The 25,776-nt window shown below is 40.5% G+C and overlaps 1 protein-coding gene and 1 long non-coding RNA gene across 2 annotated transcripts; both read left to right on the forward strand.

Annotated features, from left to right (window-relative positions):
- Positions 1–1,339: 1,339 nt before the first annotated feature.
- On the forward strand, positions 1,340–19,729 carry LOC108879413 (tumor necrosis factor receptor superfamily member 19). Its single transcript, XM_018670678.2, has 10 exons — positions 1,340–1,748; positions 2,931–3,022; positions 3,716–3,829; positions 8,910–9,088; positions 9,259–9,344; positions 15,700–15,864; positions 17,350–17,478; positions 17,620–17,722; positions 18,197–18,453; positions 18,975–19,729. The coding sequence occupies exons 2-10, from the start codon at positions 2,957–2,959 to the stop codon at positions 18,977–18,979; spliced, it is 1,104 nt and encodes a 367-aa protein (XP_018526194.1). The 5' UTR covers positions 1,340–1,748; positions 2,931–2,956; the 3' UTR covers positions 18,980–19,729.
- A 725-nt stretch (positions 19,730–20,454) lies between these two features.
- LOC108879394 (uncharacterized) lies at positions 20,455–25,356 on the forward strand. Its single transcript, XR_001960338.2, has 5 exons — positions 20,455–20,776; positions 21,948–22,011; positions 23,269–23,347; positions 23,912–23,973; positions 24,833–25,356. It is a non-coding gene; the product is annotated as an uncharacterized LOC108879394 (long non-coding RNA).
- The last annotated feature ends 420 nt before the right edge of the window (positions 25,357–25,776 follow it).

Here is a 25,776-nt window from a genome sequence, read left to right on the forward strand (position 1 = left end):
AATAAAGTCTGCAAACCTATTAATGACAAAACTGCCTAATACACGTTTTTCAGCACACTCCAGCTATAATGAGGAGCCGCTAATAAACCATGACACTAACGTGCCAGTAGATGGCGACAACAGCAAAGCTTGAATCTCCGCTTGTGTGGGGGGAGAAGCTCTGACTGTAGTTTAATTCCCTCACCACTAGATGGCACACATCACAGTAACATGCAGGTCATCAGTCAACAGATTAAACCTCATCATCAGTAGATATGAATACGTGCAAATGTCATCAGGATATTAGAATATTTGTTATTGTGACTGTCACAGTGTAAAACTTATCTTCTACATGAGCTCGTAAAAAACTCATACAGCTAATGAAACTATTATGACAGAGATTTTAACTCAGACCCATAAAGTGATAACAAATAGATTCATAACATGCTCCATTGAATACACGAAGCAATTGAAATATTAATATTCCACAACAGGTTCTGTAGCAGTTAATTACATTTGCAAAGTAGACACTGATTTCCTGGTACTGATACACAACATGTCCAGGCATGTACAGTAATTGGCCACTTTTGCTGCAGTGCTGAACTTTTGTCCTGTGTGTCTTTGCCTCAGTTCAGACACACAGCACCAGCATGCACACAGTGGCAGAGGTGGATATGATCGTGCACATTTTGCATCAGTGAGGCCTTTGTCAAAGTACAGTTGTTGGCTTGAATTAACTGTTATAGCAACAAAACCTTTAAGGATAATGAGAGAGAATTAGGCTTTGTTATGAAATAAAATGTTTGTAGAAAGACTTCAACTAGCTCCATAACAGCTGTGGTGTTTTCTTTTACATTTAAATTAAAAGTTTGCAAAAAGTCCATATTTACTGGGTTATTTTACTGAGTGGGATTAAATTTGGTGAATAAACATTTCACTATACATGCACTGAATCATTAATATGAATGTGAATGTGAAGTATCCAAGTGAAGTGTTTCACAGTGTGCAACTACCGTGCAGACAGAATCAGTAACTTGACATTGATCGCTGCTCTTCCCCCTGCAGACGAGTTAACAAGTCAACTGAGGCTCAGCCAATCCCGGAGCAGCACACTGACGTCATGTCATCTGCATCTCCCAAATAATTTAATGTCCTTCAAAATAAACACCAGTAGACTTTAATCTAACGTCAGGTGTTTTGTTAACTTCCAGTTATTACGGTAAATGTGTTTATAAACTTTTAAGTCGGGACCAAAGGGGACCATGTCAGAGAGCAGTTGAGGTCCTCGGACCACAGTTTGGGAGTCAGCTCGCCTGGTGCAACATTTTTTTTTTTTCAGTCGTTTCCACATCGACTGTCATATTAAACCAGCTGAATGGAAACGCTGTTATCGGTCCCACCGTGAATACTTGGACTGAGCTCAGTCAGCAGTGTGTGCGTGCGCGCTCGTGCGTGTGTTTGACTCTCGTTGGGACCGGGTCTCTGATGTAGACAGGCTGATCACAGATCAGATACATGCGCTTCAGATCCATAAAGCCACCCCCCCTCCGTCCTCCCTCCCTCTCTCTCCCAGCCTTTGATCTCGGCGCTGAGTTTGTCCTCGATCTGCTGCTGCCGCGGCTCTGTGTTGAGCTGTGCTGGGCTGGAGCTGCAGCGCTGACATGGTGAGCAGACCGGTGCGGGAAACACACCACCACACCTCTCGCCGGTCTGCTTTCGACTCTTGAGAATCGACACTTTGATCAACAGTCTCCCTTTTTTCTCAGCAGGTAAGAAGAGTTTTATGATAGTTTCGGACATTCACAGTTAATGCACTCACGACTAACGATATGGAGCAAGCATTTGGTTCATTTCGGAATACAGTAAAGACAGAAGACAATAAACCTTTAGTCCTTAAAGTGACATTATAGCATTGTTTAGTATTATTATAGCGACACTATAAAATAAACGGATATAACGTCGCTTTGAAGTCACGACTCGCAGTCGCTTTACAAGTATTCTATGTATATTTTGCGACTTTTAGTTGAGGATGTTGGCTACATCTTGACAACATGGGGTGTTTTAGACATTTTTTATTCAATATCCCATGAGAACTAAAAAGTCTTCCTCATGTAAAAGCTGTGGAAGCTGAGGGCTGGAATGTCGGGACTTTAATCAACAGGCATCAATTAACTCTGCTACAGTTTGAACACTGCGCGGGGTTATTTTGTAGAGAGTGTTTCATAACAGTCATTACGGAAAAAGGTGTTTTGATGTGTGTTTAAACTTTCACTACTTCAGTTTTAAGGCTGGGAATATCCCTATATTCCACGGTGCATGATAGTATCATATGTATTGTGCGCTTGTTATAACTCATCATTAGCACGAGATTTATGATGTTTATACTCAGTGAAATCTTCAAATCTATCCATGTTTTCATGTCTGCAAATGCAAATATTCTGGGTGTCCTCCTGTGCATCATTTCAGACACATTTCTCTGGCATTAGAGCAGGATTTTTTTGGTTTCTGCGGGAAATTGTTTTATCTCCACTAGAATTTAAAATAAAGTTCTGTGGGTTTGAATAAAGATTGAGATAAAGAAACCTCTCCAACAAGGTTTAAGAGGTTAAACAACCCTGAACCTGCCTGTATTGGTGTTAATAGTCTCAGAAAATTTGACTTAATTAAATGTATTTACTTCTTGGTGTATAACAGAAGAAACAGTGCATTAACTCTTGTATCCAAGGAAAAGTTTAATTGAAAGCAACTGGACTTAGTTATAGTCTAGAAGACGTTTCACCTCTCATCCAAGAGGCTTCATCAGTTCGTGTTTGCAGCTGAAAGGTGAAACGTCTTCTAGACTATAACTAAGTCCAGTTGCTTTCGATTAAACTTTTCCTTGGATTAACTATGACCTGGATGAATGAGAATATTCACAGAATTATTAACTCTTGTATTATGCACTTTTTCAGCTGCAAGCTACAAGTGGTCCATCAAAATGGTGTGGATGCTTCAACACACCTTCTCACTTTTACTGACCATCCATGTCATATATGCAACTCTGGTAAGTGGAACAACTGTGACAAAGACTTTATACTATCTTTGTTAACCCAGATTGTGTTTGTTCATAGTTGTAACTCAAAGTCCCCTTACTTGCTTTCTTCAGGGCTTTTGAACACATCTTAAGCATCCTCCAATACAATTGAAAAAGAAATCCCTTAGCAATCACGTGGTCACGTTCTCTTACTTTATTGCTGTATTTATGAGTTGTAAAACTTTGTGCACAAAGTAAAAACTTGCAGTCATCACAGTCCACTTTTGCAGGTGAACTGCCCAGCGTGCCTCTGTGTGACGCTGTGGGATCTGTAAAGCCCTCGCTGGTGACACCCTGACAATGCTGTGGATCATTTTACCTTCCTCCACTGCACTGCCCTGATTTCGTTTTTGTGTTTGCCATCTAGATTCTAGTCTCTGTTCTTTTTTTTATGATCCCCGTATTGTTGCCTTTGACTTAGATTCTGGTTCCTGCAGCGATGCATTTTTCCCCACGGGGCTCATTAAACGTTTCACTCTATCTCATCCCAACAGTATCAGACTTGTTCTCCAAAGCAGGGGCTGATCCCCTCAAACTATTATAGGAGAGATTACTGTATGATACATAGGTCTGGACTGAGTCTGTCTGCTTTATCTGCTCTGGATAAAAGTGGTGATGAAATGCAGGAATCTCTAACCCTCACTAAATGACTGTCCCTCTCAGATTCCTGTGAGGGCCGTGGAGGAGACCAGAGAATGCAGAGAACAGGAGTACAAGGACCGGTTTGGGAACTGCAAACCCTGCAAACAGTGTGATGCAGGACAGGAGCTTTCAAAGGTTGGAACCAAATTATGTCTTTTATCACCTCACCTGTATGGACTGAAATGTTTGTTTGGAGCAGAGGTTACTGTGTTCCCTCAGGAGCATTTTCCACAGAGCCACTAAAAGGAAAAAGTATTGTCACTTGTTTATTTAGGAAGAGGAAAGTGTAGTAACACAAGGGATCTATAACAGGTCAGTTGAATGAACTTCCTTAGGCTTTAAAAAAAAGTTGGATGGATTATTCCTGTGGTGAAAAAAAATCCCCGGGAAATAAAGTGAAACTGTCGAGTTCATGAAAAGAATGGACATCAGTGTTTAGAAAAGTGTGTCTTATCCAGGGAACCAACATTATTTATCACTTCCTGTCTTTCATGCAGAGAACAGCCAAGCCGTTATTAGCTTTTGTAGAACACCGACCCTTCTTTAATCAGTCACACCCATACTTTTGACCTTCTGCAGCTGAATGGCTTCCATTGTTTTTCCCCATTGCACCCTGTCCAACTTATTGTCTTCACTGTTTGAAGCTAGCCATGCCTAAGCTTGCTGCTCTCTCGGCTGGGAATACAGTTTTTTCCACCACCTTAGCCACAGGTTTTTTTGTGTGCTTTGTACAAACAGGCCTCTATAGTGTCAGCTAAGGTTGGTAAGCAAAGGCTTTTCCTCTCTGGCAGCAGCTATGCACCTACTTTTGCAAGTGTAGACAATGATGTAAAGGTGAGACACCATTATTAAGAAACTCTTACTTTATTTGGTTTAATAGTAATTGATGATTCACTACAAAAACTCTCTATCTTAGACTTAGACTATTATTAAGTAAAATATTGAGACAACTCCACTTGTTCCAGTGCAGATTTCCTCGATTTACAAAGGTTGATACAGTCAGAGATTTGTTTTCTTTGCTTGTTTAAAGACACAATCTTTCTCTCTCTTCTCATTCTATAATACTACACTACTATATACACCAAAATTGATCTGGTCTACTTTTACCCAGACTAAGAAACACTATAACACTAGAAACACCCCATTTAAATCAAAGATGGTTTAATGCTTTACAGTTTCACAGCGTCCAAGACGACCAAATAGTTAAATTAAAACATCTCTGAAACTGAACATTGTAACTATCGTGAGTGTTGAGACTAGACTAGTTAGGTGTACCTAATAAACTGGGTGCATATGAGAACTCACCTGTTATATTCTGTCAAATGGAAAGATACTGATTGGCCCTAAGAAAACAAGATAGGACTCAGCTGGATGCTGAATGGCCCCAGATGCAGGTCCTCAGTTTATTTTATTATACAGTAAGGTGCACTGTTATATCATAAATAGTTATGACAGCCTTAAATAAACAACATTCTGCAAATAAAAATGCTGGTAAATTGACTTTAGGTGGGTTTACACTCCACTACATCTTTGAGTGCTGATGAAAAAACTCTGTATCACCCATGACATCTGTTGCACACATGCATTTAAGCTCAGTTGCCTTTAATCTCAGCGCACACAGACATGCACTCTGTGGTTGGTAATACGCTTCAGTAGTCCTCGTGTTCCACTGCCAACTCAACAGGCATGAATGCTGCAAGCCACCCTGGGGTCCTGGTTAATAATTGGCTGCCTCATTCTTTCTCTGAAGGTAGCGGGATGCCGGCTCACAGTGGAGACCTGGGCCTGCACTCAGACAAAGTTTCCCAGAGAAACAACTTCTGATCTGAGCTCTGTGTAACCAAGACAATCTGTCCATATTCTAAAAGGCAGGACTGAGTGTTGGGAAGGAATCAGACTTTTGGAGTCCCTCTGTGCAGCTGCCATAGAGATCCCAGAGGAATGTGGCCCAGTTTGCCTCTGGAAGCTGCTCTGAGGCGGGCTGACAAACATCAATTAGCCCCACCACACTAACTGTAGCTAAAAGAACCACCCACTCAGAGGGAACGTCCATTAAAACCAGTTATTCTCTTTATCTCAAACATATTTCACTCCAGGTTTCATTCATAGTAAGTTACTCAGTCTCTTGTGTTGTGTCAAGCATGAAGGAGAAGGGGGTGAATTGCTTTCCAGTGCACTCTGGAAAACTGCCAGTGGCAAAAAAGGCAGGAACACAACTTTGATGTGTCAACATCTTGTAGTGTGTAGCAGGAGTGTAACATTTCCTTCGGCCACACTCCCAGGGCAAAGGATCTCTGGATGGTCCTGCCTAAAGAGAGAGAGACAGTTACAATGAGTGCTTTAGTAGCAGAAGGGTCAGACATCAGCTACGTCAGGCAGAAACAAAAGTTTCAAAAAAGTCTAACAGTGAGAGAAACAAAGGGAGTGTGAGTGTGTTTTGTCCCAGACAGAACACTGCTTTAACTAACTTGCACTGTTTTCAGCGTTGTTTCATTACCAGATCAGATGACTGGCTGCCCCCCTTGTGATTCCCTCCTAATCTCAGAAATATCTCTGCGTCTGAACATGCTCCACGTCCCAGCCGGCTCGCCCCCTCTCTCCATCCCACACTGCTGTTATGCTTGGCAATCTCACCCAAACCAGATCAGGAGATAGGATAGGGAAAGGGGATTTTAAGCATCTGCTTTTTTGAATGGCTTTGAGATGAAACCACCTCAAAGTAAAATAAAACATTCGAGGGATTACATTTTTTAATGATATTTTCTTTCTTTCAGTTTCTTTATTCTTGACTTCATCCCTGGTATTTTCTCCCCAAATGCTTTGTTTTATCTTGTGCATTTGAGTCGTTGACACAAAAGATCATAAAGTGTACCTGCAGAGAAACCCAAAAATATTGACTCTCAGCTGCCAGCAGATGTATAATAGAGAATTAACTTGCCTCTGTTTGTTTTTGTGGTACTTTTTTCCCCGTTATTGTACCACGTACACACCCTGAAAATATGGCCTTTTCATGGAGGTTTAACAGATGGCTGCTGGTGGCTGTTTTATGGTAATTTATTGTTGGAAAAGGCTCAGCCATTGTGTACTCACCTTTTCACATAATAACAACTTCAACATCACAGATTACCACTGAGTATAGTCTTTCTTTTAGCTGCTAAACTGGTCTCAGTCAGTGCAGGGTGTCAGCTCTGTGGAGCTTTGTTAGTGGAGATAAAAGAAGAAAGAGATCACTCCTTGATGTTCTGTGCGGCGTGGATCAGAGGGGCAGAATTTGGCTCTATTTTGCTTTTGTTTCAGTGCTCTGACCTGCTCATGTCTGCATGGCATCAGCCCCCATCCTGCCATGCGGTGCCCCATGGACAGAGTTTGTGCCAGTCCCGGGTTTAGTGGGGTTGAATCGTCCCTGGGCCTCTTCCTTCATGTGGAAGTGGGTCACAGAATCAATGTGCAGTATCTTGTGGGTGGTTGTGATTTCTCAGGGACCAGTTCAGTTTCAGGGTTCAGTGATGTGACAGTTTTCCTCCTCCCCCCTCCCTTGTCTCAGTCTGAGCTTCTTTCGTCTTAAGAAAGGCAAGATCATGGCCTGCAACTGTGGGCAGCCAAGTCTTCTTTATTCTGCCTTTCCCCTCTTTATCACTCATCAGCCACCCCCCACCCCCTCCTCTATTTCTCACTTTTTCTCTGCCCCCCCACTCCACCACCACTGTTCCCTGCCCTGCCTTGCTGAAGAGCAAGGCCTTATATGGAGAGTTCATAACAACAGCTGCAAAAGTCTAGCCCTAGATGGTCCACCTCAGGCCTGTCCTGGCCCATGGGTTTCAGTGTCAGGCTCACATGTGTTTGGCTGGAAGGACTGAATTCCTCATCTTCCAGCCCGACTGTACGGTGCCATCGCACGATCACATCTTTGCCTCTAACCTCCCTTTTAATTCCTTGCCAGCCAGGCTGCTTCCCCAAACCCAACCCCCATATCAGACGCTTGTGCCCACATTCCAGCAGGACTGCATGCCCGGGCAGTGAAATGGGACACGGGCGAAGAGAGAAGAGAAGAGAGAAGCCCTGTTTGAAGCTGACCTTCACTTTAATGATATATGAGCAAACCCCCCTCACCACCCCTCCCATCCCACCCTTCCCTGTCTATTCTCCTGGCTTTGGATTGCAGTGTGGCAACACTGGACAACAGGAGGGCAGCTGCTGAGAATCTGATAATGAATGATCAATGTATGATGTCAACCCTGCAGGGTCTTTTCACTCAGTGTGGTGTACAGTACAGTCATATCATCTGTCATGTAAATGTCAGTTTGTCATTGAGGTAACCAGCTTTCCAACATGATTTTAGGGGACGTGACTGTGACAGAGGTGCAGCTTAGGATAAAGACAAAACAAGGTCTGAGCAGCTGGAGTAATAATTAGAATCAAATATATTGAGATTTGGTTCCTGTCACCAAAAATGTTAAAATTTGCCTCTAAACTTTGCCTGACTTGTGCATTTCTACATTGCCAGTTTCTGTGAAGAACAGGAAAACAAAGTGGAATCTCTGCAAGAGTTAATCTGACTCTGAAATATGTAAACCTCATACAACTAAACAAGATATAAACTGGATCTTCATCTTATATTTCATGTCCTTCTTGAAAATATCTGTCAGAATTTAGATTTCGCTCAGTTCAGGTGAACAAATTCTCAAAAGGTGGCTCAGCATTAGATCACTCACACAGTAGTCGGAAGCTGTGCTTTTTAAGTGGACTTTCAATTGCTAAACACAAAAGAGTATTCATCTTATTTTCTCCATATACCTCTCCATAATCCTTGCCCCCTTCCTAAAGCGTTTCCTTTGCTTGCTGGCCTCTCAATCAACGGGACACTCACTGAGTCTGCTTGGAGAGGGAGTCACACAAAAACACAGCAATAAACTTGCAATAATACAACAGTGGGTGTCCTCCAGGGCTTTTATTATTCAAATGCCTGGCCTTTCTGGGTCTTGCAGCGGAAGACCGCTCATTCATACTGAGAGAGTCAGGGAGATTATTGCCAGTGTAAGATGGACTCTCAAAAGAGGCAGGCCATTGTTCTCCTCTGATCCCATGAGCCAATATCATTCTTTAATTCCAGACCCCCGGTAGTCCACATTCAAGCCCTCTTTTCACCAGCTGCACATCACCCCAAACCGTCGACCCCACCTCTTACCCGGTGTATTTCTCCCGTTAATCCCCCCAGGAATGTGGCTTTGGTTATGGAGAGGATGCCCGGTGCGTGCCCTGCCGGAGCAGTCGCTTCAAAGAGGACCGGAGCCTGCAGAAGTGCAAGCCCTGCTTGGACTGTGGACTCATCAACCGCTTCCAGAAGGGCAACTGCTCCACCACCAGCAACGCCGTGTGTGGCGACTGTCTGCCGGGGTGAGAGGAGAGACACGTCTCCAACCAGACTCATTTATGGAAAATAATTTATTTTACAAGAACAGAGAAACATGTTACAACACACCAGTATCAGTGTTTGTGAATGTTTGCTGCTCCTATTCTCATGACAGCTTTGATGGTTAAAACGCATAATTTGGTGTCGTCAACAGATATTACAGGAAGACGAAATTAAGTGGTTTCCAAGACATGGAGTGTATACCCTGTGGGGACCCGCCGCCTCCTTACGAGCCTCACTGTAAGCACCTTTCCTTTCTTCTACCTCTTTTAACAGTTGGCCAGACATCACTGGTATTTTGTTAAACGTTCTCGTGAATACAGACTATTCATCCCAGTCCACAATAGGTGATGTTTTAAGATGAAACAACAGGGATACTGTTGTCTGAAAGCAAACATCACCAGCTACAGCACACTATTGAACTCCTAGCCAAGCACTACCAGAACCAAAACTCAAGCAGCAGTGCCACAACAAAGCTTATACACACACAACATGCCAGCACAAGGTCCTTGGAGTAACCAGTATCACAGCATTTAAAGGGTGGAGCGAGCCATAGTTCATTCACTAAGTCTCACTGAGCCAGGCTGCTGTGCTATATGTGCAAATAAATGCTTGGATTTCAAAGCTGAGCAGCTGAAAAGCTGAAATGGATACCACTAACATAATAGTGGATTTGCCATCGCTGGATTATATTAGCTCAGAACATGTCATTCATTTTTAGCACTCAGTTTGGATTAAATGAGTAAACTTCCTTGAACAAAACCTCCATTGATATTTCCAGACAAAATGAATCTCAATAGCAGGTCTAAAAACTGCTGCTCTGTGTGTAAACACAGCAGGGAGTGTGCTGGATCAAGCAGCGTAATTTATTACCTTTTGTACAGATCCATTATGCTAAAAGGAGGCAGGAGGTGTGTTACAGTATGTTCACAAAGCAGGGCTCACATTCCAGTAGGCCTACAGATCCAATTAACTTCTCTCTTCCGGCCATTAGAAGTAGTTAAGTACAACCTTATGATTTCAGGTTTCCTCATAAAACCAACAGGCGGCTGAACTTATACCTTTGGTAATTGAGTGTGACTTCCTGATGGCAGAGGAGGCTGCAGCTGTTTCTGAGGAGGCTTTTGGCAGCATGAGCATCAGAGCAGCCTCAGCCAGGGTTAGCACCCGTGTGTTAAATAAATGGAGACAGCTCAGGCAAAAGTTGTTTGCTGTTTGCTGACAAGCCTTAAATGTAAAGAATCATGATTTCATCAGACTGTCTACTGTTTGTTTGGTTTTTAATTTAGTGTCTTTCTCACTCTTGATTTTTTTTTTTTGGTGTCATACATTGTTGCAAGCAGCATTGTTGTTTGTGTAATGAACGCCGGCCTTGGGACAACTGGCCTCCCTCTGTCTGCTCATTTGTCCATCTGTGCAGCTTCCCGTTTTGATACTGGAGGAGGCCTGCGAAACAAAATGGCCATTGTGTCTGAGAACATAGCTGGTAGTTAGCTCCTACAGGGGACTCTCAGTGGAGCATTTCCAAATGTTTGAAAGTCTTGCTCCCTCCCTCCAGTGTTATCTCGAGGAGGGTGGTGAAAACTTAAAGGGCAGATCATTCTAATAGGCCACACTGGCCCGGGGCGACGGTGCAGCTGTGCAGGGGGAGGCAGTCACTGTCTGGGGTGGACTGTAAATCTTAAACTACCACCCCCTCCCTCCCCCTCCCCTCCCTCCTCTCCTCCCTTTACCCCAGTGGCTTTTTGGAGTGGAGTATAAACGAGATTCTGTTTTATGGATTCCTTTTAGCCTCGTTAATGTGTTTCATCTGCTGGAGTTTTTCACTGTCACGGTAGATCTCGGAGAGCTGACAAGGCCACACTAACACATACAGGCATGCAGGCAGTTGTAGAGAGAACCCTACCTGTTCTTTATAGTTTATCCCTATATTGCCATTATTACTTTTTCCAACAAGATTTACTCTGATGTTAGATGGCCATTTACCCTCTGGCTCAGTGTAAAGAGAAGCACTTGTGTAGGTTTGAAATGTAGCCATAAAACATCATCATTATCTTAGATATTTTGACCAGGCTATCCCAGCTTTCTCAAGTGAAATTCTGGAGAGCATTTTTACATGCTAGTGTAAGGTTTTTAGATACATCGAGCTCCTAATGAGGACTAGCCAAAGGAAACATGATCCGACAAACCTCTGTCCCTCTTGATAACCACAACGCTCCATCTTGTAACGTGAAGAAAACCCACTATTTGCTCCTGCGGCATTGCTCACTGACTTCAAAGCAGCATGCGATCAGCTCTCACCACAGATGGCACAAAGCACACCAGGCAGGCAAGGTGCAGGAAACTGACTGTAATTACCTGCCAGCAGTTCAAACCAGAGCCTTTCAATATTCAAAAGCTCGTTCACCAAAGTCGGTTAAATGTCAGCAGGTGAAACGATGATTTGTTTACTCTTGCAGATGTCTTAATTAAGTTATCATGCAATTATCGAACCACAACCTCACAGCAATAATGATATTTAGTGTTGCCACATTACAAGAAGTGATAATTGTAAAAACAAACACAACACATTGGGTTACGCTTAGAGATAACATCTGATTTTATTTCAAATTAAACTGTCTGTTGTACCTGCTTTAATACTTCCATGTGAACGCTCTCAAACTAGTAGAAGAAACTGAATTTAAGGGAGTAACAGATGATAAGATGCACATCTCCTTCAACTAAACTCATTCATTTCATATTCTGTCTGACATGGCATCAAATCGAATGGGCACCAAAGCTGCTACATTTCCATATCTTTGAAACCCAGAGCAAAGTGTGCAGTTAATTCCCTTGTTCATATATTCACTGAGTTTCATTTTTGAATGTGCACAGAAGTTAGCTGAATAGAGACAGCAAATCTGAAGAGCTACTTGAAGCTACTCACCCCTACACAATGATTTACTGTAATATATCAGGACAACAGTGTCATTAAGCGACACATGTAATTTTATTTTATACCACGTAATAAATCTTTAGACAGAAACTTTACTCCTGGAGTCAAACGTTTTGTTATCCCGTGCTCACTTCTCAGTTACTTTCAATATCTAACAGCCATTAGATAAAATCATTTGCTGCTAAAATCCTGTCCATGAAAATCTCCTTATATTAGTTGTTCTCTCTGGTAAACAGTTGGATGCACTTCTCAAGTGTTTTTGTTTTTCTCATGCTGGCCACACAAAACTTTGACCATGCTCTCATTTTTTCTCGTGTGACAACTCAGTCCAAGGCTCTTGGTGTAAATTTATAAATTCAGGATTGAACCATCGTAAATGATTTTACATGCATTAGAAAAAGAGGACTGCAGCAGGAAAAACATTAGATGTTTGTTTTTCTGTTTCTCAGAGTTCTGGGTAAAACAGGTCTCAGTTCTGCTAAAGAACCTCTTAAAAGAGTTTGCACAGACCAAAGTCAAAGATCCTTCAGAGGTGTAAAGAAGTGCTTCTTTTATTTGGAGTATGTTGCGTTCCATAAAGTCAACAGGCGGGGAGTCTGTGAAAGGCTGTGGTTTATTGGTCTGGTTTGTGTGAAGATAATATCAGCAGGTGAGCTCTCTTCAATGGGCCAGTGTTTATCTTTTGTGTGTTTGCTGCAGCTGCCAGGCCTCTGATAACAGACTGCCTTTGTGTCGCGGGGCAGATGATGCTCACCTCGGATGAGTTCAATTTGACCTTGACAATAAAGAAGGAACGTAAACACGATGCCACAGCACAGAACAGTTTCTGTGTGTGTGCGGATTGCATAGCGATCACTGCTTTGACCAACTTAAATATAAAACATGGTGCTTTATATACAGTATGTCATTATTTGAGTGTGATTTAGTGTTCATATATGACTCAGCAGATACTTGTTCTGTGTGACCAGTAGGATTACATGCAAATAAAAACTTTTCAGCTTCACTGAACACAGAGCCTTTTGATACAAACACCTTTTACATAAGCTGCAAATTATTTACAGCAGCTGCAGTGATTTTAGCTGTGTCTTGTTGTTGGCTCTTGTAACAGTTTTTAAGATATGGCTCTGGAATGGTAATATATTTTTAAGAACAGGCAATAAGTCATGTTTTTGACAGTATATTTGCTTTCAGTTCTTACATAAAAACGCTCTTTTATTGTGCCCTCTGGGTCAAACTAAGTTTTGGAGAGCCGCTTTGAGTTTTTCCTCTCTTTTTTTCCCTCTAGAAAGAATGTTAAAATACCCTTATCCCCTATCATAGCTGAATAAAACAACTGCCAAAAGTAATGTTTACATTGCATAACAAAGAGCCTCTTGGATGTGAAAAGGTTGAAACCAGTTCCTGTGATTAATATACTGAAAAGCAAACAGCAGGGCTCACTGAAAAAGATTTTCTCAAACAAAAAGTCATTCATTATATTTGCCATATTCATAAAACATTCTCCCACAATTTGTTTTTTCACCCTACATGCTGATAACTGCTCTGTATTAACCCTTAACTTATTGATCAGGAAGTTATGTTTGATCACTGATATCTATCGGTTAATTATATTAAGCTGCATGTACAGGGCCTCAGAGAGAAGTGTCACTATGGTTCCTTTAGCTGCAGCGGATCAGTAATGTGCTGCTGCTGTTTTTAGTAGTTCAGGATTTTCATTTCTCCAAGTCAAAATGTCATCTTAATACCATGGTTCAGTCTCAACCTGCAGTCAGAGCCAATAGTTGCACAAACTCTACGTCACCAATCAGGGAATGCAGTATCCTAGTAATTAGATACACCAGCGATTTCTCTCTAACACTGAGTGACGTCTCCTCCACTGGAATGTAAGGGATTAATTTCAGTGGTATTTTTCTCCTCAGAGTACGTATCCCTTAATTGTAATGTTATTACTTTAGTGTTAAAGGTGCAATCCTTTTTTTTTTACTGCATGAATTTCAGATAAATTCATGTACATAACTCAAGAGTTTACCTTAATATCAGCAGAACAAACTTGAAAAAGACAGGCCTTTTTTTTACAGCTCTGTTATATTGGATCAAATTATCAAAGCTACATCCACACTAATGTGTATTAGTTTTAAAGCACCTAACTGTTGCTATGCTTACGCCTGACCTTCACTACTCCAGAGTTTTTGAGCCCCCAAAAGAGAGTTTCGAAACACTGCCGGTGCCATTTAGTTTGAAATCTCTGGGGTTGCATTTTAATCTGGATGGGCAGAAACTGAGACTTTTGGAAATGATGATGCAGACATTTCCTGATTAGATCTTCATGAAGTCATGAAGTATCCTTCCCTGATTCACCTTATACTCGTGTTACTTCCAGTGACAGTTCCACCTCGTCGTTGGTCCTTACTTTTCACCATTGCTGTTCCCTGTTTGTAGTATTTTCTCCAACTAAGCAACCGACTGCAGAGTCGACAGTCTGCTTCCTGTTTACACTGACACATGCATGCCCAGTGTGTGTGTGTGAATGATCATATGATATGCATTTTCAGGCATGTTAGCATGGCAGGAGATTATTTCTGATACAGAGCTAAAACGCTCATTTTGACGGAGATCATTTTTACTTTAAAGCTTTAAATAGTCCCAGAAAACATGAATAATTCGTTGTCTCTGTGTTCATCTCTGCATTGAATTTGCTGTTCAGTTTCACAGTGATAGAAAGTTCCAGTCATGTTTTGAATTGGCTGCTCTTAGTTTACATTTGGATCACAGATTGTGCCTTTAAATCTCTGATGAGTGTTTGAAAGGATAATTACACGTAGCAGAAGCCAAATTTTTCGAACAACTGTGCCAGTTCATCTGTCTTATATTGTGATATTGAGCGTTAAGCTGTATTAAACCCTGATGTTCTGTATTTGTGGGAACTTGTATAATGAGCAGCATTCTTGGGGCCAAAAGTCTTTCCATGAGAGAGTGTGTGTGTGTGTGTGAAGGGTCCTGAGGGCGGGGCAAATAGTGACATTACGTTTCCCCTTGGGCAGGATGGGAACAGCGCCGGCAGCTTAATCAAGAAATCAGTGCATGTGCACACAACTCAACGCCACAGACACAATAACACACAGAAGCATAAATACACTCTTCTCTGTCACATATATACACTCACATCTGGTTTATTTCAAAAACCTGACCAGCCTGCTGATTTCAGGTCTGTGTGACTAGCATGTAAGGGAGCCTGGGGGTGGCGTGGGTGGGTGAAGGGTGTTGAAATGTCTGTAAATCATCTTCTGTGGAGAACAAGACGGAGGCAGATAAAGAGAGAATCCACCACAGGCGTTTTCTCTTTGAACTCCTCTGCTTATTTCATTAGGCTTCAGCAAAGAGATGACTGGCTCGAGGCATAAAGGAATAATTTGTCTCGTGTCCCCAGATTCTGATTGGCTGAGAATAATGTGAAGTAACTGCAGCTCGTCATGTGTTATCCTGCTGTTCTTTCCCTAACTGCGCTTCACAAGAGATTAGTTGTGTCTAATAACCCTCAAATAAGTTTAGTCTTCACCTTTTTATCAGCTGCGATGGTCTAATGTCACATTAATCAATCAAAGTATCTGTTAACATGTTCATCTGTGCTTCGTGCTCATCTCCCTCCATCTTCCTCCACAGGCAGTGGGCGTGTGAACCTGGTGCCTCTGCCCCCGGCGGTGACCAGCCCGAGGGACATGGCCCTGGCTGCGGTCATCTGCAGCGCTCTGGCCACCGTGCTGCTGGCCCTGCTGGTCCTGTGTGTCATCTACTGCAAGAGACAGCTGCTGGAGAAGAAGCCCAGTGGTGAGTCACAACAGCTGGAGGCACTGTGTTTTCCACAGGTGTCCGGCAAAACATTTTAAATCTGGAAAAGATGTTTGAGAATTAAGACAAGTTTTTAATGTGGGAAGGAGGAGCACAGGCGCTGAGGCTTTTCATTGAGCAGTGATTAGATGTATTAGAGTTTGAAGTCTTAAAACCAGTGCAGAGGCCTAAAGTCAGGTTCACAATCTAGCACTAGAAAGACTCTTCATACACCACTGCGACTTTTCAATGGAGGCAGTTTTTTTTCACAAGCCAGGTTTGCATGTGGTCCTACACAGCGAGCATTGAACTTTGAACCCCCCCTGTCCAGGTGCCAGTGAATACTCAGCACAATTTGTACAGTGGTCAAGACTCAAGCGCATGCTGTGTGCTCCAAAACATGCATACTTATACAACCTCATCAGAAATACCAAACAATGAAGATAAGTTATCTCGAATATGTCACTCGTGTTATTCACTTGTGTGTTTTGAGGTGTGCTGAGCGGGCAGCCGCATGTGTTGGAAGAACCTTTTTTTTCTTTTCTACTCTTCAGCAGAGGTTGCAATGCTTTTAATGCAGTGAGCTGGAGAAAGAGTATGTATATATATATATATACATATAAAATAATATAAGAGTATATATAGCTATATATGAGCAGGATTTCACCGCTCTTTTGAGTGCCAGTTCATCTGTCAGTTATGATCTCCTGTGTTAAGCCTTATTAAACCCTGATGTTGCATATTTGTGGGAACTTGTATAATGAGTAGCATTCTTGAGGCCAAAAGTGTTTGAGTATGTGAAACATCCCGGGGCAAAAAATTAATGACATCATGTTTCCTTGGTAAGCTCACCTGAAACAAAGACTGTGGTACAAGTTACCAAGGCGTTACCACTTATGTTGTTTTTTTTTCTTTTTATTTTTTTTAAGTGGTGCAAAGTGAATGCATGAGTTAAATATTTTTGTCAGCAATTCCACTCGGTCCAAACACGCACTCCACCCTTCACCCAAGCCACTGCAAAACGCTAACACAGTTGTTTTTTAAATTATACAAAGGAATTTTAATCGGCCTCATGGACCTGAGGGTTGCGAAGCATTTCCCAACACATAGGAGAGCGTGTAAGTTTAGTCAGATATACACCACAACTGTGAGCTGTGAGGATTTCACCTGACAGCAGCAATTATACTGCAAGACAGTCTCATTCCAGACTGGTTTTTGTTATTCTTCTTAGCGGGAGTGTAGCAAAAGTATATAAGACATCCTGTAACTAATGGATTTATTTATAGTTAATAAATTATCATGTCTGGTTATAAATGCTGGAAAGCCTTGACTAAATGTCTAAAAGCTTGTTAATAAATGCATTATTATTATCATTATAATTATCAAAAATAAACTGGTACCAGTGGGGGGTCCGTGCTGTACGGGGCCATGTGTTGTTGTACTTCATGTCTCAGTGGTTGACCGTCCTCCAACATGTTTCCTCAGCGTCCTCTCTGAGGTCCCAGGACTGTCCGTACAGCGGAGCAGAGCTGTCCTGCCTGGACCCCCGCTGGCTACATGACTTTCCACAGAGACCCTTCTGTCAGTGTCACCTGGGACCCGGGCACACCTGCGGTAGGTTGTGTTCAGACCGGTGGGATTTTATGCTACAGCTGTTTTCAGCATTAGACACTTAAAAATTCACACAAACTGCTCGTATCATTTTCAGTGTTTCTGTTGACTACAAGGGTAAGTGTTGTATTCTGTGATGTTCAGGTCCCGTCCACCTGATCCCATCTCTGTGTTGTGATGAGAGCTGCAGTCTGGGCCGCAGCCAGGACAACAGTCCCTTCCAGTCCCAGACGAGTCTCAGTGACAGGTAAGGACAAATTCTGCAGCAATTATTAGAACTGTTTGGTGAACACCTCTATTCACACTACCTGGCAACAAGAAGACTGCAAGCATTTTTCAGCTGAACTCCGACAACTCCAAGGCTACTGCACTGTGCACAATAAAACATGTACAGTAAGGGAGAGACTTGTGTACATACAAAAAAAATGAAGATAAAAGAATTTAATACAGTGTTATTTCCCAGCTTGTGATTGGTGCACCTACAATAAACCTGTGAACAATATCTAGTTAAACACTAAAGGGCTGCTCTACTGCCTCAGGGGCAGCGATCTCATTTCTGTTGCTATTCAAGAAGCTGTAGACATAATTTAATGTGGTTAATTACATTCTTTGAAGTGCTGAGAACAAACAGAGGCACCTTGCATAAATGTGAAACACCACAGGGTGCAGCTGTCGACAGAGATTTGTGTTGATAACAGTTTTCTTCATTGCGTTCCCCCAGAAATGCAAATCTAGACGAGGAGGGCGCCCCGATGCAGCTGGAACACCCAGAGTTTGTCTCAGCAGAGGCTGGTGGGGCGATGGGAAACTCGGAGCCTGCAGGAAGACTGGAGGTGGAAGAGGACGAGGATGGTGAGGGTGACAAGGAAGAAGAAGGGTGCGGGTCGAGGGAGAACTCACCCGAGAGGACCAGACAGAGCTGCAGTGAAGCTGTGACGGATGCACTTCTTCCCAAACAGCACCCATCAACTCAGGAAGGTGAGTCACTGCAAGACCAGAGATCATGTCCCTGGCTGTAAATCAAGTTTTACTCATAAATGTTTTCCTTGGTGCACGAAGACACTCCCTTGGCTTTTTCAGATTAGTTGCCTCAGAGAAAACTGCTTAATGATTCTCAGTACCTTGGCTGTTTACTTGGGGTGTAAAGAAGAAAAGATACAGCGTCTCCTGTTTCAGAAAACACAGAATGTTATAAATTAGATGCAATAGTCTGGCTGAGAGTTAAGACTTCATTACTAATTCCTACAGAGGCTAAGAGACGAAGTCTGTGAAACAAGACAAACTACTGCATGTAATTTTCATGCAAAGAACATCCAGTAATAATCTTGCTGTCTGTGTGTGTGTGTGTGTCCGTGAAAAGCAGCTGGTAAAAGAAATAAGAGACAGCAAAAGTTCTTTGATGTAGACAAGACTATCCTGTTTTAAGCCGGCCCCTGGCTCTGGGTAGATACGTTACTAATCACTGCGCGTCTGTGTTCCTCTTCCTGCTCTCTTTCCAGGATGACATGGACTTCTTTGGCTCACGTTCCACCCTTGAACCACCCTGGACTCAACAACAGCCGCGGCCAGATCCCGTTTCAGATTACTCTCCCCGACACACACACATATTTTGAAATGCCTGCTGCTGACCTCAGAGCCCCTCGTCAAAGCATCCAAACCGAATATGTACACACATGCAAACAAAAGTACTGCTGAGGAAACGCAAAGCACTAGGGCAAAGGCAAAGAGACACACACACACACACACACACACAACACAGCATACAACACACACAGAATGTGAACTCACTGGCCCAGAAGGTGAACTGGAATGAAGTTCAAGCGTCAAAAGGAGTACGGACTTATTATCATGGAGCAGAGTGAATCGAGGTGAGCCTCTGCTCTGCCTCGAGAATGTCTCACATCTTCACATGTAGGATGACATGAACTGTACCACTCATCTAGCAGCTGGTGTTTATGAAGCTTTTGTGTGTAAATGGTAACAAGTTGTAAAATTTAAGGTGTGAAGAAAAGTGTCAAAAGTGATTATGTTGCACATTGAAGACAATCTTGATGATATGGAGCAAGTTAAGACGAGGAATGTTTAAGTGATAAATATGTTGTAGATACTGTAAAATAGTAAATAGCTCAATATTTTTGTAACATAGACATGACTGACAATATGTTTGCTTTTCTTCCCCCAGTTGTAGTGCTGATGGATGTGAACAGTCATGTCCATATATTGTTTTTGTAAATAAACCACTTGAACAAGTTTACATACTGAAGAATTTATACACTCTACATTCTTTATTTTTTGTTGTTTTATTTCCCCGGGCAAAGGTAAATGTTTGGCTGATGGTAAGAAACTTTGGATTAATCGTGCAAGTTTACTAGTTACACATCAATCAAAAACATTTCATCTGTAATATGGTATTAGGCTTTAACTTGTTGCTATTTTACAGAAAAGCGCCATCGACGTGTTCTTTAAATACTCTGAAAAGAAAATACAAATACTCAAGAAAATACAACACATCTTGTTTGTAGCATCAATGTTGTTTCCATATCTCCACTTAAAAGCACAGGAACACACCGAAGATGGAAGAATTACTTCCCAACTTAGGAATTGGGACCATCCGCGAAACATTTGAATGCAGCACTAAATTGCCCAAATATAGTCTCTGAGATTTGGACTGTATGTCAGACAAAACAATCATTCTGTAGATGAATGCACCATTTCACAAAACAAAAACATTTTGAGATTACAGAAAGTCAGTCGCCAGTTAAATTTAATGATTTCACTAATTAACAAATTTACTTAGTTTACTAATTAACTACTTACTACCCACTTACTCACTAAATTTACTTACTTTATTAACTAGTGAGGGGTTAACGAACAAAAAGAAGACGAGCGACTGAAATTAAAAATGTATTACTTACTCTACATATGTATAATAGATCCATGGCTTGTCCTCAAAGCCCAGAGCCATGACGATTCTCTCTCTCTTTGCGGTGGATTTATTTTAAAACCAATCAGAGATCAAAATCGGACAGCCAATCAGCGTTTTTCTGCCATTGTCGCTGACGTATGTCGTCATTGGCTGCGACGTGTCTCATCATTGGCTACGGACTTGTGGGAGGAGCGTAGAGAGGCGGAGAAACGAAGCCGGGAAACAGATTTAAACCAAGTTTGAAACATTGCTTCGGTTTGCCAGTACTGTGAGAAAACGTCGTCACCGAAGAGGCCAGGATGCTAAAACAAACACTGGAGCTGCTTTTTTGTCGAACAGGAGTGAGACTGGACGATGCACACACGCGGCGCGAAGGTAAGACAGTAAGCGGCAAACAAACAGTTAGTGGCTAGCTTTAGCATTAACATTATTGGCGAGCGTTAGCATCAGCAGCAAACGTTAGCACCAATGCTATCGGAGAGCATCATTCCATTTTCAGTCGTTTATATCTAGTGGGTAAGAGTGTGTTTGAGAGCACCTAACGCGGACGGGTGATAACACAATGGGCTCTTAGTCCAGGTTTGTATTTGTTTGCACTGTGCCGAGATTTTGCGTCTCTACATGACTGTTTTACACCTGGGTATTAGCATTGGTGGCGAGCGTTAGCATGAGTCTATTGTTAGCATTAGCGTTGAGTGTTGGCATTGGCCTTATCATTTAAAGATGTCCTTGGAGCTTTTTCCGTTTTGGTGTTGTTTGTATTTACGTAGGTTTAAGTGTGTGTGTTTCTGTGACTAAAGCGTCCCTGACCTGAGTTGTGGAGGGTGGTAACTGTTTAGTAGTCAATTGTCTGTTTACAACTCCGTTCACATCTCTTTAGAATTAATCTGCAGACATTTTACTGTTTCTTTGTAGTTTTGTGCTCCCATCTTTGTCATTTTAAGTCAGTTTATGATAGATTATGATGTCAATGTGATCATTGTGTGTCTATATGTGGTGGTATTGCATGGTTTTGCATCCCTAGCAGGGTTTTACTACTTATGGTCAGCTTCTTTGTGGTTGTTTTGCACCGTTTTGTGTCTGTAGTTTTGTGTCTCTTCCAGGTCATTTAACGTTTCGTTGTGACCATTTCATGTTTTAGTGAGGCAGTTAAGCATCTCATTGTGATCATTTTGCTACTCAGTTTTTTAGTCATTTTGTGTGTTGTAGCTTTTTGGTAGTAATCTGCCCATAGCCATCAGTTGATCCCCTGTTGTGTATATTATTGATCAGAAATTTTTTTGTGGTGACTTGAGATTTTATTGAGCTCAGTTTTGTGTTAAATACAAGCTTAAAAGCTATGTTTTAACTCTATAATCCACAAGTTTTAAGACTCAACGTATGAGCTGAGATTACTGTTAGAAATCATTATAAAAAAACTCAAAGTGTGATTCTAGTGGTTAAGTTTTCAGTGTTATATTCTTCTACACTGTTCAAGTTTGGGAGGTGAACTGTTCTTTATTTATTAGGTTATCTGTTTTTCAAGTGTTGTACTTGTGTTTTCCAGGTTTACTGATTCAGCTGCTGCAGCCTGGACAGAAACACCAGCTCTCACCTTACAAACCAAACAGGTGAGTGTTCTAAAGACTTACCCAGTCTGAAAATAATGTTCTGATAAGCTGAATTATTAATGTCAGTAACAAAGTTATTGTTTAAATCCTTAGTATTTAATGAGTTTAGTATTGAATATAATAACTGATTAATCATGTCTATAAATTGTCAGAAAATAGTACTAGTTAATAATTCTTATTCAAAAATAGTTGTCAGTTCATTTTCTGCCTGTGGATCAGAGTTTATGTTAGCCGACATTCTGCGCTGTTGTCTGGCACATGATAATATCAATGGCCAAAATGTCTGGTTAAAATATGCTAAATAGCTTGTTGTGTGACAAATAACATTAGTTTTGTTTTCCCATATAAATGATTGACAGGGATTAAAATCTTTGGAATCGGTGCATTATTGTCAGGAACAGTATACCCCGCAATCGCTACCAGACTCCCTTGTCAGAAACAGTAGTTTTACTGAGCAGAACACAGGAGATGCTGGAATACCACTGACCACATCTGTTAGTTAGTTTGTGTTACTGTGTGACTTTGATCGAAGAAGTATTTACATTTACTGAAGTAATTGTGCCACGTGATAACTAGCAAACAGATCGGGGCAGCAGTGTTTCAGCAGCTCCTGTGTTGACCGTTTTTGTCAATGGAGTCTGGCTGAGATTTAAAAAAGGTGATGTTTCTGGTGAATAAAAAGGCCTATCTCTGTAGGAATTCCATCCATAATGTCAGATAATTATTAGAACAACCTGAGCCTGTCAGTGACAACACAAAGTTGTAGGCTGTTATGTCCGGTAACTGTTCTGTATGACCAGAGTTCCTAAATATTAACGGAAAAATTGTCTGTCACAAAAAAAGCCTAAACTCTGCTATGGACTGAGGTATAATTGATAACACCACAAGTTAAAAGTCTGCTTTCAAAAAGTTGTTATTATGCAGCTCACAGTAATATACATGATTTCTCCAGTGATTAGTTGACAGACAATTAATATAGAAATTTCAGATTTCTAAATAAGATAACCATTTTAGTCAACTTTCCCCAAATATTTATTGTTATTGATTCTTAAAGGAGTGATGGTTTTTCTTGTCATATGTGACAGTAAACATCCCATTTTCTGAGACACTTCTCTAAAGTTTGGAAAATGTTCTGGTTTGGCTGTAATGTTGAATATTTATGTGTGCTAAATTATGTGTGGGGTAAAACTGTCGAGGAATACGTCATAGTGTATTGATCATTTTCTTTTGTGTATTTCTTTTTTTAATTTCCTCCAGGTGTCACCACTTCGTCCACAATCACAGAGTGTCTTTGTACAATGATGAAGTTCTTTGAGACCAGGACTGAGGCCTCCAGGTAATTCACAAGCAGTTAATTATCTCTCATTCTCTCTCCTTCTGTCATTTCGATTTCAAATTAGTTGGCTTTATTGGTATGACGTTTTAGATCAAACAATTGTTGCCAAAGCATAAAATCACTTCCATACATCTCTCTCTTTCTTTCTCATTAGTATGGTAAATCATAAAAATGAACTCATTCAGTTCAGTGTCACACGAGAAACTCTGTCATTTTGCTTCATATTGGCTTTTATCAACCAAATTTAGTTCAAATTTTAACTGACTTTAGAGAAACAAACATTTCCATCCACTGCTGCTGTGTAAATATCAGGAGATGGTGGAGTTAGTTCTCCAGTCAGAGCTTCTTCTGTCTTTGTGTATAAATCAAATTTAACTCTTGGACTAGTTCTGATTAGTCTAGAACCACTTAGTCCACACTCTGGTTTCTTTGTAGATTTTGTGTCTTTTACTTCTCCATATTTTGAAAGTTTGAAGTTCAATACCCAGAAACACTCTGTGCTTTTATTTTGATTTGTTAAAAGTCACAGCTTTATATTAAAGGTTGTTGTGTTTTTCACCACAGGTTTCAAACTTTAACCATCAAATCATAGAGAGAAGGGACAGATGTGAAGACATTTCCAGAAGGTCAGTGTCAGTTTATTCTTTTCAGTCGGACTCTGTCATTATCTCAGCTGCAGTTTGACTCTTTAAAACCTGTTGTCTGGAACAAATAGCAACAAATTAAAGCTGCTGTAACTTATCAGTTTTAATTAGTATTAAAAAGTATTTTTCAACAAGGTAGCTGCAAAAAAATAAGTCTTGAAAAATATGTAAAATATATAAAGAACATAAAATATAAAACTTTAGAAGAGAATAGAAACCCTTTCAATAAATATTAAATAACTTGAAAACCTTAAAAAATGTCTAAAAAGTAAGTATAAAGCCTAACCTGAAAAGCTAACCTAACCTATAAAGTTAAGTCCAAAACCTTAAACAATAAGTCTAAAAAACAAGTCTAACAACCTTTTGAAACTTACTAAAAACTCTTGAAAAGTGTGTCTGAACAAAGTATAAAATAAATATAAAACCCTAGAAAATATATTTTCAAAAATAGGTCTAAAAATTAATCATGAGAATCACAACACTTTTTTAGGAAGACACTTTTAATGATTTTATTCCAGACAACATTTAACAACTCAGAGCAAAGATAATGACAGACACATGTCCACAAGGGAACACTTGTTTGAGCTGCTTAGGGTTAATGCAATTACGAGCACATTTTCCAAAGATGAACATGTCTGCTAAGCATGTTTGTGATCATTTAACTGCTTGTGGTTGAATGTTCTCACAGGCGTTTAAATAAAGACATATTAGACTTTGGAAAGTGTTCCCATGACTACATTACAGGTGGCAAAGAGAAACAAAGTGTTTTCACTGTTTATAGCAGTTAGATGGTGGAGGTCTTTTATCTAATTAACTTTTGACTTTCTTTCATCCATTTCAGGTCTTCAGCTGCTGTCGTCTTCTCCTCCTGCAGAGACAAGAACATGTGTTAAACACAGAAACTGATCAGTAAATCTATTTTTCCTTTGCTAAACTGACCTTATTCATTGTTGATACCTACTTACGGTGATTTAAACTAAACATTTTATAATTCATTCAGTATCACATATCTTAGTTTGTTTTTCTTATTATTACAGTCACAGTAATGACTAGAAATAGTTCTGGAACTATAAAATAAAAACCTACTATAATTATTACATAGATATAAACATGAACCATGTAATAAATGCAAGCATTTTAACTGTACTGTTACTAAAATTATTTTTACTTGATAAATTACATCTTTTAATGACATTTTTCACCGCATTTTATACTATGGCCTTTTTAATGATATTTAATATTTGTACTCAAATCCAAACTATTACTGTGTACATAACCCTGTTTATACTGTTGTCTTTGCTACTGCAACACTGAATTTCCCTGCTATGGCACTAATAAAGCATTATCTTACTCAAATAAATACTTCTGAACATTGAATATCTTGCCACTCTGTTTCATATTGTAAGAAAGTGAATATTTTTAACCAGAGGTTATGGGTCTTTGATGACATACTATATCTATGACATTTTTTGACATTTATATTGACATTTTTTGACATCTTACTATACTATGACATTTTTTGACATTTTTTGACATCCTTACTATACTATGACATTTTTTGACATTTTTTGACATTTTTTTGACACCTTACTATACTATGACATTTTTTGACATTTTTTTGACATACACTTACTATACTATGACATTTTTTGGACATTTTTTGATGAACACTTACTATACTATGACATTTTTATGACATTTTTTGATGACATACTATACTATGACATTTTTTGACACCTTACTCTACTATGACATTTTTTGACATTTTTTGACACCTTACTATAC

This window comes from Lates calcarifer, linkage group LG21, assembly GCF_001640805.2.
Source record: "Lates calcarifer isolate ASB-BC8 linkage group LG21, TLL_Latcal_v3, whole genome shotgun sequence".
NCBI lineage: Eukaryota > Metazoa > Chordata > Actinopteri > Centropomidae > Lates > Lates calcarifer.